At 39.1% G+C, this 17,303-nt stretch overlaps 2 protein-coding genes across 3 annotated transcripts in view; one reads left to right on the forward strand and one right to left on the reverse strand.

Moving 5' to 3' along the window:
• DKK2 (dickkopf WNT signaling pathway inhibitor 2) overlaps positions 1–17,303 on the forward strand; it is a 101,616-nt gene that overhangs the window by 81,831 nt on the left and 2,482 nt on the right. Inside the window, exons 2-3 of the mRNA XM_010953632.3 lie at positions 8,751–8,901; positions 10,057–10,212. Of these exons, the coding sequence (XP_010951934.1) occupies positions 8,751–8,901; positions 10,057–10,212 (307 nt within the window). The remainder of the gene's footprint in view (positions 1–8,750; positions 8,902–10,056; positions 10,213–17,303) is intronic.
• Positions 12,563–17,303, reverse strand: part of LOC123616494 (uncharacterized) — a 436,127-nt gene continuing 431,386 nt past the window's right edge. For both annotated transcript variants that reach the window (XM_074342758.1, XM_074342761.1), the window contains one exon: positions 12,563–17,238. The gene's annotated coding sequence lies outside the window, so the exon portion shown is untranslated. The remainder of the gene's footprint in view (positions 17,239–17,303) is intronic.

Here is a 17,303-nt window from a genome sequence, read left to right on the forward strand (position 1 = left end):
ATAGAAAATAATGAAAACATACATCATCTATTTATCATACTTGATGTGGGGAAGAAGAGTACTTGTTTTGTAAAGACCAACAGGACACATGATGCAAAGAAAACTGCAAAGCTGTGCACTGCCAACGACGCAGGTGTACACCACATGAGGGTGTGAAACAAGCCAGCCGTGATGGGTGTGTTGACAGCTCTGAGTCCCCACAGTGTTGCTCCCAAAGTGCACTGGTGTGTTTGTTATGTGTAACTTTACCTTTTTATATAGTTTTAGAAATTCTCAAGCTCACCCCTAAGCACAGTGGCTAAGCACTAGGAGTGAAGAGGAACCTGCCTGGAAATAGTTGTTGTTGTCAGTGAGTCTCTTGCTTAGACTCATGTTGGTGTCAGGGAACCAGCCCCACTTAGACTTACGTCCATCTGGGAGATATGGTTGAGTCGTATCTCCTGTAGTCCAGACACTGTATAACACATGTACAAAAAGCATCTTTAATCTTTGCAACAATCCTGTGTAATCCAGTGTTCCTGTCTTACCTTGCCACAGAATCACCAGGACAGTATTCATTAAAAATATAGATTCATGGATGACGTCCAGTCCTACAGAATTAGGGTCTCTATGAGGAGTCTCTTAATAAGTAGTTTTTAAAGAAACCCCATGAGATGTTTAAGGTTAGTTAAGAAAGGAAATGCTGCTGAAGGGAGGAATTATATCCATCTTATCAAGGAGGAAACTGAGACTCAGTTAAGTAACTTGTAACAATAAATTAATTGTGGGGGTATAACTTAAATTGCAGTGTAACTCCAAAATTCTTCTTACCATGTTACCTTGCTGCTGGTCATGAGGTCAGGCAAACTTGTGGGGCTGCAATGAAAATTTTATATTACAAGCATTTGATCCTGAATTTGGAAGAGCACTTGAAATTGTGTACTTTCTTCCTCGGTTTTGCATAGGACAATTATACTGAACCAATCATAGAATTATAAAGGACTTTATAACTTATATACGAAGCTTAAAGGGCTCCAACTATGGTGTGAAAGCCCCATGGAGGCTTGACTGCATTCTGAACATGGGATAGAAGCTCTCTGTCCTATATATTACAAGTGAAGGGGAAATGGTTAAAAACAAGCAAAAATAAAAAGCCAGGTAAGTAATACGGTTTACATTTGTCTAGGTGCTGAGACCATATGGGAAGGGTTAGCTCTCCTCATTCAACCCATGATCAATAGCAGTAATGGACATGTTACAGTTGAGGATGTGGTCTATGTTCAAAGTAGAGCATTCCCCGGAATCTCCTTTCCGCTTAATGACATACAGAGAACAGGGTGGAGGAACCGAAGTTGCAAAGGACCCTGTCTTTATTTCATAGAATTATTGCTTTTTAGGATTTAAGTGAGGTTCTCTGAATACATTGGGGAGGTTAATGGAACCCTGGTGGAAATCCATCATAATTTATAATCCAGGCAGTATTAGTAGACAAGCTCTCAATTCTGGACTTTTATATCAAAAATTAAATGTCTAACAAACTTAGCCTTGAAATGAATGTGTATAAAAGGTTCTCAAAAGTTTTCCATGGTGTGCACAGCATGAACTGTTTTGGGGAATCAATTTCCAGATCCTCAACTTCCATGGTTCTTTTTCTTACAATTGTCTGGGAATATGCCTATGTTTACAGTAAGTATTTTGCTGTTTTATGGGGGGAAAAGGCAAAACTGTCACGCATTCCAAATCTTGATATACTGCATTCGCCAGAGGTAAAACATTTTTGGATGACAAACTAACGTAGAATTTGGCATATTTGTTTTAACAAAGATATTCTTAATAGTTGATCAGTGCATCCCAAACATACAAAGTTACTTTCTTTCCTTCTCTTATTAATTTTTTAAAAGTGAATCTTGGCCCCAGTTGGAAAGTTCTGGATATAGAACATTCAAAATAGTTGTGATGACTTGTGTGTTTTGAAATTTAACTTAATGTTTTCTAACTTTTTCAAGGAAAAGTATTTATCAGTAAATGTTATGATTTATTTTAGCATTGGTATGCATTGACCAATAAAGTAGGTAAAAAGCTATTTTATTGAATCTTGTCAGATTACTGTGAACTTCATCTTATAAAATTTTTGGTGTAATCATATTAACAAAACAAACTTAAACTTATGCTGTAACAAATATGAGAAGATATATGTTTTTTCAAAATTATTTTAGGGATAACATAGGCAAGACATTTGTAGATCACTGAACTATTTGTGACTGTATGGATCATAGTTGGTGTTCAATTAATAAATGCTGAACAAATAATTATTGAATACTGAATGAATATTCAAGCAGCTGCCTTAAGAATCTATGGCACACATCCAGAACATCATGAGATATCTGAAAATTTCCCCTCAAATTTAATATAGCTCAATCCTCCTGGCCTCAGGTTCAGGAATCCTCAAAGATGCATCTAGTAAACCCCTATCCCCTAGAGGTAATTGTGGACAAAGGAAAAGATCAGATTGCACAGGCTTTGGCCTGAAGCGTACAACTGCACATTAGCCAGATTGAGTTAATAGTTCCCTGCGTCTCCTGCAGTTGGAATTTTAGGGTTTGATTTTGAAATGACCACCTCAAAGGGTAGCATATTTTGCCTGCTCACTGAAAAAGAGATCTATCATGAAATGTCAGGACGAGGGAAATTAATCTTTTCTTGAAGGACCTAGAGGAAGCCAGTCTGATCTGGTTTCCCAAATGTAACTGCCAACACTTGGCTGTGCACTCTTGGAGACCCCAGACGTGTTCCAGTCCCCTGCCCTGTGCCGCTACCTCCCTCTATCCACTGACCTCAAATGTTTTGTATTCCCACAGCTGGGTTGTCCCTTGCAGGCTTTCTTCTGCCTGCCCAGCTGATGACGTTTTTCTGGCTCCAGAAAACTTCCGAGATTGTTATAAACAGTGCTTGCGGGGACAAAGGATTGTCCCAATTAAAACAACAACAACAAAACTAGGACGGTCTTGCAAGAATCCGGATGGGTGGCTAGCCCACATGAACACTCTGTGATGTTTCTTCTTTTTCTCCCCTCATCATTAACAGGAACAATGTCATTGTTTTGAAAAGTGGGGAGTTAATCTAAGGTTTTAGTTGTGGACAAAGGTCTACTAAACTGTCAGTGCTACTGAGATACCTGAAACAGTTTTCCTCATTTAGTTACTTCATCGGTGAACTGGCGGTTCCTTAAGGGATGAGCAGTAATTGAAAAATAAGAATAAATACAACCCTACATCTAAGTCTTGATTTAACAAGACTTTTCTCCCTGCAGTTTTTAGACTAATTGGAAAAAAGTTTCAGTTGATTCAGATAAGATGCAGTAACATTTTATTTTGTTCATTAGAATATTATTTATTACTTGCGTGATGAGATTTTGCTTATAACTGATTACACTGAGTTGAAGTGGACATAAAACTGTTGTCAAAAAGATGGAATGAGAAAATGTTGTTTACAGTCTTGTCAGTGTTTTCTGCCAGTTTTCTGTTTTTCCAACAGCTGCAGCAGGACATGCTGTTGGTATTTAGAGGCTTCTAGAAAGAGAAGTGGCCAAGTTTATTTTTCTGATCTCTAAATTCAGCACGTAGGTCATTCAAACACCTCCTCTGTGTGTGCATTAAACCATCGTCATTAAATGCTCTGAGTCGTGACATCTCACAGGGAGGCCTGAAAGCCAGCGCAGAGCTCTGAATCCCCAAGTTTTCTGTGGCTGAGCACATACAACTCACTTGCCGAAATTACTTAACCTGTCTTTACTTCACTGCTAAAATTTTAAATAATGATTCCAGAATTGCATATAGTAAATGGGCTTAAAAAAAAAAACCCTATATACTAAAAAAGAAATGCTTTTTTCTGATAGACATTATTTTCAAGCTGTGTCCAATGTGTTCACTCTTTTTTTAGCCCATGGCATGGTGGTAATGCTAAGTAGCACTGCTATTTATGGGAACCACTGTATTTTTAGCCTAGAAAGGGAGTTGGGCAAAACTTCTTTGCTTTTTTTGGCCTGATCACGGACCGCTCTCATACTTTCTTAATTTATGACCCATCATGTGCTATTATTAGGTGTCTCAAATGAATTCATCTCCTAAGTGTGACTGAGGCTAAGTCATGAATGATTCTTCACGAAGGCGAGTGTTCCTGGATGCTCAGGCAACTGAATTTCTCATGCAGTTCTGGAACGTTTTAGTACAGAACAGGTGTATATAAGGTCTCTCCCTAATTCTTTCACTTGACTTTCAGTCTTCCACACAGACTGTCACTGTTCCTCATACTGTTCACCTAAAATCAAGTAAATGAAGGGCCATAAAAATATACTGTTAATAATTTTCATAGCAGGTTTATAAAGTCAGTCTTCTTATCCATTTATAAAATAAGTACCAGGGAAGCATATTACTACTTTTGTTAAGTAGAAACTTAGACTAAGGTACTCAAATATACTTTTTGTTTGTCACAAAATCATCATCAAATGGGACTAGAAACAGCCTTTGGAGGCCAAAAGCCTTTGGGAAAGTTTCTGAATGGCACTTCTATTAATGTGTGTAATTTCCCTCCAGCGGTCTGTTAATTGCCACAAGTCATCACTCCTTCAAGATCCTCTCTAACTACTTTAACCATGTGCTTTTCTTTGTCTGTCTCCCTCCCTCCCTCCCTCGCCTACTGTGATACCACTTCCAGACAAGGTAAAGGGGTTAATGTAGGAAAACCCAGTAGCAAGCTGCAGAGCCCTCCTACTTGAGTTTAAAGCTCCTTACTGAAAAATAATGCGTTAGGCTGAAAGCACGAGAATTGCTATTAATGGATCAGATCCGTATTTTCTCAAGTTCTATGTTTTTTTTCTTGCTAATGGTTACACACAGGGAAACTTTATGGCTGACTAGATCCATCCTGGGGGACACTGATTTCGGAAGACAAGGTGTGCCCTCAAATATCACTGGCTTTCCCTAAAACCTGTTTCAGTCAACCTGTCTCATCCATTCTTGATTTTATTCATTTATAAAGGCTGTTTATTGGAGCCAGAGTTCCATAACCATACTAGAAGCTGTGTCATATAACCCTGTATTTTAATTATTGAGGTTTACTTTTTGTCAAAATTTATCTTAATATGTTTGGGATTCATTCCATTCCAAGTACAAGTTCACATTAACAGTAACCTTCCATTAAAAAAAAAAATTCCTGCACACTTTTTCTGCCTTTATCACTTCTATTTCAATCCAGTTAGAAGATACATTAAGACACAGTAAAACTACATATCTTCTAATATTTTTTCTCTCTTCCCTCTGAAAAAATTGTGAGAATTTTACTGTGGTCCCATTCAAATAAAGAACTACTGTGCATATTACTTTTGTAATAGCATCAAATATCTTCCATCTCATGTATTTTCAATTTCAATATTTTCCATTTCCCATCAACTGAGAATGAAAAGATGAGGATGAGCCTTCCACAATTTTCTGCATAAATGAACTGCTACTTTAGCAAACAACTTGCTTTTTACCATACAGATGATTTTTTTTAGGAATGGAATCAAGTTGTTATTCTGTGAACTCTGAATTCCTTGAAGATTCGATGTGTGAGATGGCACATGTTTACTTCTGTTGAAAGAATATCCTATTTTTGAGGAAGGGAGAATAAAACTTGTGAGACATCAAATGTTTCTTGCAAAACAATTTGGTGAAATGAATGTAAATGAAGCAGAAACAAGTGAATTGTATTTCAATTAAGATGACTGGGTTTAAATAGGAAGGGAGTAAAGTGCTCCAGGGAAAGAGTGTAGCAAGTCAGGAAGTGACATTTTGTTTTGTTTTCATCAGTCTTGGACTCTTAAAAAATGGCTTGATACTCTGAAATCACCTTCATTCAGATTCTCTCTGAAGCATAATGATGGTGTCAGAATGGGACAGTTACATCCTAATTCGTTTTATAGCTTTATCTGGCTCCAACTGTAATGTAGGCATTAAACATCGCTACAGTGGAATTCTTCAAAAGCACTTTCAGTTTGAAGTTAGAGGTGTTCCTATTTTCTGTTTTCTTTGGAGGGTAAACAGCAAATTGTAATGATACTAAAAGTGTATTTTTCTTTCATGCAACATGAAAAGTTTTCAGAGTCACATGTCAACTTCATATTTTTTTCGTCTTTCTCACCAAAGATGATCAGATCTAAAAGGAAAACGTGGGGGCTGAATATGTACAGGGCACAGGGAGAAAAGGTAATGGAAGAATCAGAGTGAAAAAGTGTTGCAGGTGATGAGGTTCTTGTCTCGTCGCAGAAAGGATTCAGAGACAAGATGCAGAGGTGAAGAAATTAAAGTGAGATAGTACACTCTCAAGGGGAGAGCGGGCAGGCTCAGGTGAGCAGCTGCCCTGAGTTTCTTTGGCAAGTTAGCTAGCTACATAGGGTGTAAAAATGAATGGGCGGAATATTCACTGGGGAGGGAAGGGTTTGGTGTCATATTCACTGATTTTCCACCCCAACTCCACCTTCCCGAAGGGAGGAGGGATTTTTGTCCTTATTTAGTTTGGATCAGAAGTGTCATGGCATTGGTGCATGATGGGTACTTCTAATCTGCAAGGCTAATTTTATTGAAATGAGGGCATAATGAGCAAAAGGTTATATTCGGACACTGGAGATTCCTGCCTTTTCCCATCTTTCTTCGTTGGCATCCAGGGCACTTGTCACCCCAAAATGTGTGACCACTTATCACCCCTGCTTTTCTTTCTCTTCCAGGGACCCCTGTTGTTTATATGATGTATGGTTTCCTGCACTTGGCCTGTGTCCCTCCTTTTTGCCCAGTGCATCCCCTTTTCTCTGCTCATAGTAGCTAGCTACCTGCTTTAACAAGGCAGTGTTGGGGGAGGAATAGGAATGGATGCAAAGTGAGGCCATCAAACCCCATTTCATAAGCAAGGCACTCAAACCACACTAACTGGAGGGTCACAAAAATTTTCTCCGTAGTTTTATAATCATATCATTTATGCTTGCTTAAAAATAACTACATAGCTTCTTCTTCTTTTTTAATTAAAAAAAAAAACGCATTACTCTGGAAATAAAAAAAATAAACTACCAAAAAAAAAAAAAAAAGACTGGCAAATAAGTCTCCCTGTAAACCTGCCTCAAAATATAAGTTTGATGTGTGTGATGTGACATTTCAGTTTCTCAATTCTCAGTCTGAAAACAGGACATTTTAAGTGTTCCAGCAAGAACTTCTGTTGTTGGTAGATGTGACTGGTGTCCAGGTTCTTGTCCCATCCCAGAAAGAATTCAGAGACAAGAAGTGGAGGTTAAGAAAGTAAAGTGAGAATTTATTAAAGGATGGATAGTACACTCTCAAGGGGAGAGCGGGCAGGCTCAGGTTAGCAGCTGCCCCAAGTTTCTTTGGTAAGTTGGTTACATAGAGTGTAAAAATTAATGGGCGTAATATTTATTAGGGAGAGAAGGGTCTCTGGGGTCGTATTCCCTGATTTTCATCCCAACTCCACCTTCCTGAAGGGAGAAAGGATTATTGTCCTTATTTAGTCTGGATTGGAAGTGTCATGGAGTCGGTGCAGGATGGGTTACTTTTAATCTGCAAGGCGAATTTTATTGAAATGAGGCTATAATGAGCAAAAGGTTACATTCAGACACTGGAGATTCCTGCCTTTTCCCACCTTTCTTTGTTGGCCTCCAGGCCACTGAGCACCTTGAAAGGTGCGACCTCTTATCAGCCCAGAGGTTCCTGCTTTTCTTTCTCTGCCAGGGACCCCTGGTGCTTACATGATGTCTGGTTTCCTGCATTTGGCCTGTGTCCCTCCTTTCTGCCCAATTCCTGCCATTTAGCCTGCATTCCCCTTTCTCTGCTCATATCTAGCTATCTGCCTGCTCTAACACTTCCAAGAGACAAGGAGTATATAATTAGAGTGTATGTGTATATATACGTATTTTTTTGAAATAATGACTCCTTAAGTAGCCTTCTGAACATACAACTTGGTAGAGGAACGCAGCAGCAGCAGCAATCCCTTTGTATAAATTAAAGGTGCAGTAGCCCGGAGGACTATTTTTGTATGTAAGGAGCCTGCCCTTTGGTTTCCTGAGAACATGATGTAACTGGGGTTCTGCTTCTCTGACCACTGAGAACTCCACTGCTGTTCATCACTGAGTCTGGAAGGAGGACCCTGCTCCTTGATTGCTTTGTGCCAAATAGTTCATTGCCTCACACTGCTCTGGAAGTGTTTCTCCTCTGTTCCTCGCAGGCAGGAACTGTGATGAGTCACTCTTAGAAGATCTGTTCCGTAACTGGGCAGGAGATGTGTTTGAGCTTCGAGCACAGCCCTTTGTTGTTTTATTTAACCTTCTCATCCAGTTGTAGTGGATGAAAAATGGGGTGGCTAGGCTGTTTCATTTATACCTTAAGTCAGTGGCAATATAACACTGACAACTGTTTGTGAGGCCCAAGAGTCACTCTTCAGGCCTCTGCTAATGAACATAAGGTCTAAATCCTAACCCAAAAGTGATGTCAGTGAAAATATATGAATAGTGTCACCTTCATCTTTGTCACCATCAATAATCAGGATTTATAAGGTCCTCAGTTAAGTGTCACTCTGTAGACACTCTGCTGAGAACATCATTACAATGGTATATTAAAATCCTTTGAGGAGGGTCACCTTGTGATTTACTTCCCATCGTGATTTGCTGCAGTAACTTTCCATGTTCCAAGATCTGATCTCCGCTGCTTTTTTGGTGGTGTTCCCCTTCATGACAGGCCTACCCTTGCAGCAGTGATAAGGAATGTGAAGTTGGGAGATACTGCCACAGTCCCCACCAAGGATCGTCGGCCTGCATGGTGTGTCGAAGGAAAAAGAAGCGCTGTCACAGAGATGGCATGTGTTGTCCTGGGACCCGCTGCAATAATGGTAAAGGGCTCAGTTTCCTTTCACAGAGGTGGTCTGGCTACCGAGTTAGGCTCCCTTCTCTTTAGTCAGATTCCTAAAGTGTAAGGAACCTTTCAAAGCTGGCAGGAATGGGATCATGCTTTGGGATATGTGGAAGATTACCTGGATCACCTCCCAAATCTTAGCTTTCCTGGGCTCTGATCATCTTCTATAATTTATAATCTATGCTGGTCTAGGATTTGCCATGTTAAAATGTTGCATGTAAATAGCCAGATGTTTTATTCCACTAAACTAAACACATAAGCGAATATGTGCAAAGGAACCAAAGGAAAGGAACCTGCTGTGATTTAGCAGTGCAGTTGTGAGTCTGTTTTCCATTTTCATACCAATTTCATACCTTGATTCTTATACTCGAGGTGTCTTCTCTGGAAGGCCCCACCCCGTGGCACACACAAATGCTGATGGAGTGACTGGTTCCTCAAAAAGGAGACACAGGAGTCTATTCCCTGGCCTTCCCCAAAGCCAGGGCTTCGCCCAATCTCAATGAGTTTATAGGCAGATAATTCAGCATTAATGAGGAAATGGAGAACCACAGACAGTAAATGGCAGGTAAAACCATTAAGTAACTGAAGGTGATCAGGAACATACTTAGTCATATAAAACAACATCATCAGAGTCATATCCCTACACTTGTTCCTGACCCCTGGGCACAGTCCCACAGGGAGTAGCCTGGACAAGAGGTGAAAGGGAAGACAACCTCTTACCATTAGAGATGTTTACAGTGTGGATGAGGACTGTACTGCTGATTGAAAAAGGAAACTTAACATAGATGTCTGATCAGACTTAAAGTACTAATAGCTAGTAATCATTTAATACCTTACTATGGCACTATTCTAAACTCTTCACACATATTCACAATAACTTAGTGAAGTAAATTCTGTTTTAATTCCTATTTTTGCCAAAGGTCACTGGCTCTTGAGAGAGGCAAGATTCAAATCAAGGAAGCCTGACTCTGGACCAAACTGAGTAATACTCAGTCTTGATAAATACATGAATAAATGGATGGGTGAATGAAAAGATGATAGGTGGCTTCATGCCTCATGGCGAGAGAATGCTTGGTTAAAAACCACACTTTTAGAAATGAGTAAGTCTAACTGATTACTTGACTATCTCCAGGCATCTGTATCCCGGTCACTGAGAGCATCTTAACCCCTCACATCCCAGCTCTGGACGGCACTCGGCACAGAGATCGAAACCACGGTCATTATTCAAACCACGACTTGGGATGGCAGAATCTAGGAAGACCACACACTAAGATGTCACATATAAAAGGTAGGGAGATCCGTAGTTCTTTGGTTCCGACTCAGTTATTTTATTTCATTTTTATTGAAGTATAGTCAGTTTACGATGTTGTGTCATTTCTGGTGTACAACATATTTCAGCCATACGTGAACATACATACATTCGTTTTCATATTCTTTTTTTACCATAGGTTACTACAAGATATTGAATATAGTTCCCTGTGCTATACAGCATAAACTTCTTTATCTATTTTATGTATATTAGCATCTGCAAATCTAGAACTCCCAACGTATCCCTTCCTACCCCCTCCCCCTCTGGTAACCATAAGTTTGTTGTCCATGTCTGCGCTGTTTCTCTTTTGTAAATAAGGTTTTTTTTTAAGTTCCACATATAAATGATATCATATAGTATTTTTCTCTTTCTGGCTTACTTCACTTAGAATGATGATCTCTAGGTCCATCCATGTTGCTGCAAATGGCACGATTTTATTCTTTTTTATGGCCAAGTAGTATTCCATTGTATAAATATACCACATCTTCTTTATCCAGTCATCTGTTGATGGACATTTCATTTGTTTCCATGTCTTGGCTATTGTAAATAGTGCTGCTATGAACACTAGGGTGCAGGTGTCTTTTTGAATTAAGGTTCCCTCTGGATATATGCCCAGGAGTGGGATTGCTGGATCACATGGTAAGTCTATTTTTAGTTTTTTGAGAAATCTCCATACTGTTTTCCATAATGGCTGCACCAACTTACATTCCCACCAGCAGTGTAGGAGGGCTCCCTTTTCTCCACACCCTCTTCAGCATTTATCATTCATGGACTTTTAAATGATGGCCATTCTGACTAGTGTGATGGGATATCTCACTGTAGTTTTGATTTGCATTTCTCTGATAATTAGTGATATTGAGTATTTTTTCATGTGCCTATTGGCCATTTATATGTCTTCATTGGAGAACTGTTTGTTTTTTCTTACTCAGTTGTATGAGCTGTATATATTGTATATTCTAGAAATTAAGTCCTGTTCAGTTTCATCTTTTGCAAGTATCTTCTCCCATTCCATAGGCTGTCTTTTTGTTTTGCTTATGGCTTCTTTTGCTGTGCAAAAGCTTGTAACTTTAATTAGGTCCCATTTGTTTATTCTTTTATTTCTATTGCCTGGGTAGACTGTCCTAGGAGAACATTGCTGAGATTTATGTCAGATAATGTTTTGCCTATGTTTTCTTCTAAGAGGTTTATAGTTCGTCTTATAAGTCTTTAAGCCATTTTGAGTTTATTTTTTGTGTTTGGTGTGAGGGAGTGTTCTAATTTCATTGATTTACATGCGTCTGTCCAGTTTTCCCAACATCATTTACTGAAGAGACTGTCTTTACTTTATTGTATATTCTTGCCTCCTTTGTCAAAGATTAATTGAAAGTTTGTGGGTTTATTTCTGGACAAGAAAGTACTTTAATGGTACTATTTTGACTGAATTTATTAATTCTTAATTTTGAGGATGCTATTTCTTAGAGCTCTTAAATTGTTAGAAAATATATATTACAAGAATTGCAGTACCCTGATCAACCATGTCATTTCCTAAATGCCATTTTATGTGATACTTAGAATCAATCTTTTGTACAAGTATTTCCATCCCATATCCAAGAATGAAGTGTTCCAAAGAATAAATGGGAAAATGTTTCCTACTGCATGATTGAATCAATAAGATTTAGTCTTTTCCTCACCTTTGCAGATTCAGAAATTTTATTTCACTAAACAACCAGATAATATACTATTCATTGAACAATTTACCAAAAATAATTAAATTCTAGTTGCATTATATATGGCCATAAAATCTTCCTTTTGTCCAAATATTTGGGAAGCCTAATCATAGTAAAAATCAAAAGTACGAAATTATTGAACCTAATTACTAATAGTAAAATTTTGAAAGTATGAAATACCTGTTTTTTAAGGAGGCTTTTTTAAAGTGTATTCTTTGGAGCAGTATTCTTTCAAGACATTCTGTGAATAAAAGAGCCCTACGGTCAAGAGTTACATAATAATGCATCTCCCCATTTTTGGAACTTTATAATAAACACTGATACATTGAAGGCTCTGAGAAGTTCAACAATGAGGAAAACTGGTTACCTTTTTTAAACACTGTATTTCCTGGTTTACTTGATCACAAAAACCACTTCCCCACATTTTCACCTTCTGCAGGGCTAGTCTCCTATGGCATATCTGATGTATTAGTCCAACCTGGAATACCAGTGGGCACATGGATAGTGCTAAAGAGATTGATGATTCCTCTTCAATTATCCTTTGTCTACACTTGCTAAAGGTCTAAGTCCTTTACTCACATCTCCTATTTCTATTTCACCAAATTTACATGTATTTGTTGGTGTATAAGTAGCCTTTTTTTTTCTTCTTCACAAGATTCCTTTATTCTGACAGGTATCTATCTTTTTTCCAGTGCTTTTTCTGTATCTTTTCACCCAGCTGTAGTAAATAATTTAAAAAAGTAAGTTAGTAAAGCTGACACTAAATTAAAAAAATATATAAATTCTTTCAACACCTAGAATCTTTTTTTTTTAACTGAAGTGCTGATTTACAATGTTGTGTTAGCTTCTGGTGTATGGCAAAGTGATTCAGTTATACAGAATATATATATTCTTTTTCAGATTCTTTTCTATTATAGGCTATTACAAGATATTGAATACAGTACTTTATGCTACACAGTAGGTTCTTGTTGTTTATTTTATATGTAATAGTGTGTATCTGATAATCCCAAACTCCTAATTTATCCTTCCCCGCTTCTTTATCCTTTGGTAACCATAGTTTGTTTTCTATCTCTGAGTCTGTTTGTTTTGTAAAGTTCATTTGTATCATTTTTTTGTAGACTCTACATGGAAGTGATATCATATGACATTTGTCTTTCTCTTCTGACTTAACTCAATATAATAATCTCTAGGTCCATCCATGTTGCTGCAGATGGCATTATTTCATTCTTTTTTATGGCTGAGCAGTATCTCATTGTATTTATGTATATGACATCTTCTTTATCCAGTTATCCATTGATGGACATTTAGGTTGCTTCCATGTCTTGGCTATTGTAAGTAGTGCTGCTCTGAACATTAGGGTGCATATAGCTTTTTGAATTAGTTGTTTTCTCCAGATATATGCCTAGGAGTGCTATTGCTGGATCATATGGTAAGTCTGTTTTCAGTCTTTTAAGGAATCTCCATACTGTTTTCCATAATGGCTGTACCAGACTACATTCCCACCAGCAGTGTAGGAGGTTTCCCTTTTCTCCATATCCTCTCCAGCATTTATTATTTGTAGTCTTTTTCATGATGGCCATTCTGACTGGTGTGAGGTGATACCTTAGTGTAGTTTTGATCTGCATTTCTCTAATAATTAGCACCATTTAATTATATGAGTAATTTTCTGATGGCAGCTAGGAGAAATCTTATGTCGATGGCTAGTGAGCTATGTCCACGTCACACAGTGGAACTGTTGACATCTGGGATGACAGAGAACCCTTTAGACCAGGGCTGGCTCACTATGGCCCATGAGCCAAGTCTGTCCTGCTGCCCTTTTTTGTAATGTTTTATTGTGACACACACTTGCCTAAGTGAATGGGCATTAGCTGTGGCTGCTTTTACAATACAATAGCAGAACGAGGAGCTGTGACACAGATTACATGGCCTAAAAAGCCAAAATAGCCAGAAATATTTCAATCTAGCAGGTAACAGAGAAGCTTGCTGACTACTCCTTTATCCAGGTTACACATCAACCTGACTGTGATGTGCTCTTTGCTGACTTGATCCTTTTTACAGAATTAAATACTTAGATTTGTGCTCCTATATGATTTTTATGATAGGTTTTTGGTTGACCCTGGGGTATGCCCTTGCTCTGTTCTGCATCACAGCTCTTTATAGACTTCATTTCTCAGGCTCCCTGTCAGATGGCTCCTGGCCACGTAGGTTTGGCTGTGGTGGGAGACTGAGAAGCAGAGGAAAGAAAAAGTTAGCATATTCTCTCTGCTTCAGGGAGTGTTTCTGGCAGAGCTGTACCTCCCTGGGGCTTCAGCTCCTGCCAGGTGGGCCTGTTGGGGATTCCAGTCCCAGCCCCACTGCCCGCCCCCACCATTCTGACGTCACCTGCTCCTTTGGATCCCCCGGCCTAAATGTGGCAGTGGTTTCCTGCTGTGTTGCTTTACCATATTCTGGGACATCTTAGCCCTGCAACTCTCTGCCTGTGTGACAGGTCTCTGCATTAGTATCTTCTCTTTTGAATACTCAGAGTTTCCGTTTTCCTGGCTAGACTGATTCGTGGTCTTAGGCATCACTGGGGATTTCAGCCTTCTCTTTGAATCAGAGTTTGTTTATACCTTCCAAGAAGGTATCAAATTAATTAAGTAATGTTTTTTTAAACTGTTAGTTTCAACTTTACTTGATTTTCCAATTAATTTTTTTTGCAAATTTTTAAAATTTACATATATGTACTATTCATTGTTTCTAAGAACCTTTAGAGCTTTAACTTTTTAAACTTACCTAGTTATCAAAGGAATAAAGCCAATCACAAAACAGGAATTAATTTAAAAAGATACATACACCCTGCTATTAATAGCAACATTATTTATAATTGCCAAGATATGGAAGCATCGTAAGTACACATCAATAGATGAATGGATAAAGGAGATGCAGCATATATATGTAATGGAATGCACTCACCCATAAGAAAGAAGGATGTTTTGCCATTTGCAGCCCTTCATTCACTTTTTTTTCCCACTTCAAAAACCAGAATTTTATAACTGGCATAAACATTTCCATTGCGTTAAAAAGAGCAAAATACCTAGACATAAACTTAACCAAAGAGGTTACCTATACTCTGTAAACTGTAAAACACTGATGAAGGAAATTGAAGAGGATACGAAGAAATGGAAAGATATCTTGTGCTCTTGCATTGGCAGAATCAACAGCATCAAAATGGGTGTACTACCCAAAGCCATCTACAGATCCAGTGCAACGCCTGTCAAAGTACTCATGGCATTCTTCACAGAACTAGAACAATTTCCATATTTATATGGAACCATAAAAGACCCCAAACTGCCAAAGCAATCTTCTGTAGGTCTTTTTTTTTCTTTTCTTTTCTAATGACTAGAGAAGTTCTTTTAATATTTGTTGTAAAGCAGGTTTGGTGGTGCTGAATTCTTTTAGCTTTTGTTTATCTGTGAAGCTTTTGATTTCTCCATCAAATCTGAATGAGAGCCTTGCTGGATAGAGTATTCTTGGTGGTAGGTTTTTTCCTTTTCATCACTTTAACTATATCTTGCCACTCCCTTCTGGCCTGTAGAGTCTCTGCTGAAAAACCAGCTGATAACCTTACGGGAGTTCCCTTGTATGTTATTTGTTACTTTTCTCTTGCTAATTTTAATATTTTCTCCTTATTCTTAATTTTTGTCAATTTGATTACTATGTGTCTTGATGTGTTCCTCTTTGGGTTGATCCTGTGTGGAACTCTCTGTGCTTCCTGGACTTGGGTGACTGTTTGCATTCCCAAGTTGGGAAAGTTTTCATTTATCTCTTCAAAAATTTTCTCAGGTCCTTTCTCTTTCTCTCCTCTTTCTGGGATTTCTGTGATGCGAGTATTAGTGTGCTTCATGTTGTCCCAGAGTTCTCTTAAACCATCCTCATTTCTTTTCATCCTTTTTTCTGTTCTGCAGTAGTGATTTCCACTAGTCTGTCTTCTAGCTCATTGATACATCCTTCTGCTTCACTTAGTCTATTCTTGGTTCCTTCTAGTGTGCTATTCATTTCAGTGATTTTATTCTTCAACTCTGTTTGGGTATTCTTTATATTTTCCAACTCTTTGCTAAAAACTTCACTCTGTGCATCTATACTCCTCTTGAATTCTCTGAACATCTTTGCCATCATTACTTTAAACTCTTTCTCAGATAAATTGACTATCTCCTTATCACTTATTTCTTCTTCTAGGATTTCATCTTGTGCCTTGGCCTGGGAGATAGTCCTCTGCTGCCTCATATTGTTTATCTTTCTATTTATATTTTTAGGCAGGTTCGTTACGTTTCCCAGCCTTGGAGAGGTGACCCTCTCTGGGAGACATCCTGTGTGTCCCAGCAGTACACTCCTCTTGTCAGCCAAGGGCTAGGATCCAGCTGGTCACAGTGTAGTCTGGCCTGTTTGTGGATTCCTTCCACAGGCTTTGGGGTTGCTGTTTTCTTATTTCTGGTATCTGCCCCCTGGAGAATGAGGCTGGACTAGAGGCTTATGCAGGTTTCCTGGCAGGAGGAGCCAGTGCCTGCCCACTGCTGGGTGAAGCTTGGTCCTGGCCCTCTGGTGGATGGGGCTGTGTTCCCACCCTGGATGTTATTGGGCCTGAGGCTTCCCTACAGGCTGTTGGGTGGGGCTAGGTCTCGGTGCAAATGATCCAATCAAGATATCAGCCTCCAGGAAAGCTCATGTAGATGAACATTCCTGGAATGTCTGCCACCAACCTTTATGTCCCCTGGGTGAGCTGCAGCTATCCCCTACGTTCCCAAGAGACCCTCCAAAACCAGCAGGCAGGCCTGGCCCAGGTTCCTATGAAATCACTGCCTCTGCATATGGACCTGGTGCACTCGAGATTCTAGGTACGCTTCCCAAGAGAGTGAAATCTGTTTCCCCCAGTCCGGTGGGGCTCCTGGAGTTAAGCCCGCCTTCAAAACCAGATGTGCTGGGGTCTCCTCCTCCTAATGCCAGAACCCTGGGCTGGGGAGCCTGACGTGGGCCTTAAAACTCTCACTCCAGTGGGAGGGCCTCTGTGACTGACTTACTCTTCAGCTTGTGGGTCACCAACCTGGGGCAGGGTAGGGTATGGGGCCTAATTATATCATGAGCATGCCCCTCCTACCGTCCTGCTGTGGTTCCCTCTTTGTTTACAGTTGAAGACGATCTTCTTTGCTAGGTTCCACTTTTTCAATGGTTGTCTCCAGTCAGTTGTGGTCCTACCACTCTGCCATCTTGTCTGGAAATCCCAAATTAGTTTAAAAGCAATTCTTTTTAGTTACTCATTCACCTAGTAAAAACAAACAAACAAAATAATCAGAGAAGTATCTAGAAGCACACCATGGCAAAGTAAAG

The sequence above is a fragment of the Camelus bactrianus genome, chromosome 2, assembly GCF_048773025.1.
Source record: "Camelus bactrianus isolate YW-2024 breed Bactrian camel chromosome 2, ASM4877302v1, whole genome shotgun sequence".
Lineage (NCBI taxonomy): Eukaryota > Metazoa > Chordata > Mammalia > Artiodactyla > Camelidae > Camelus > Camelus bactrianus.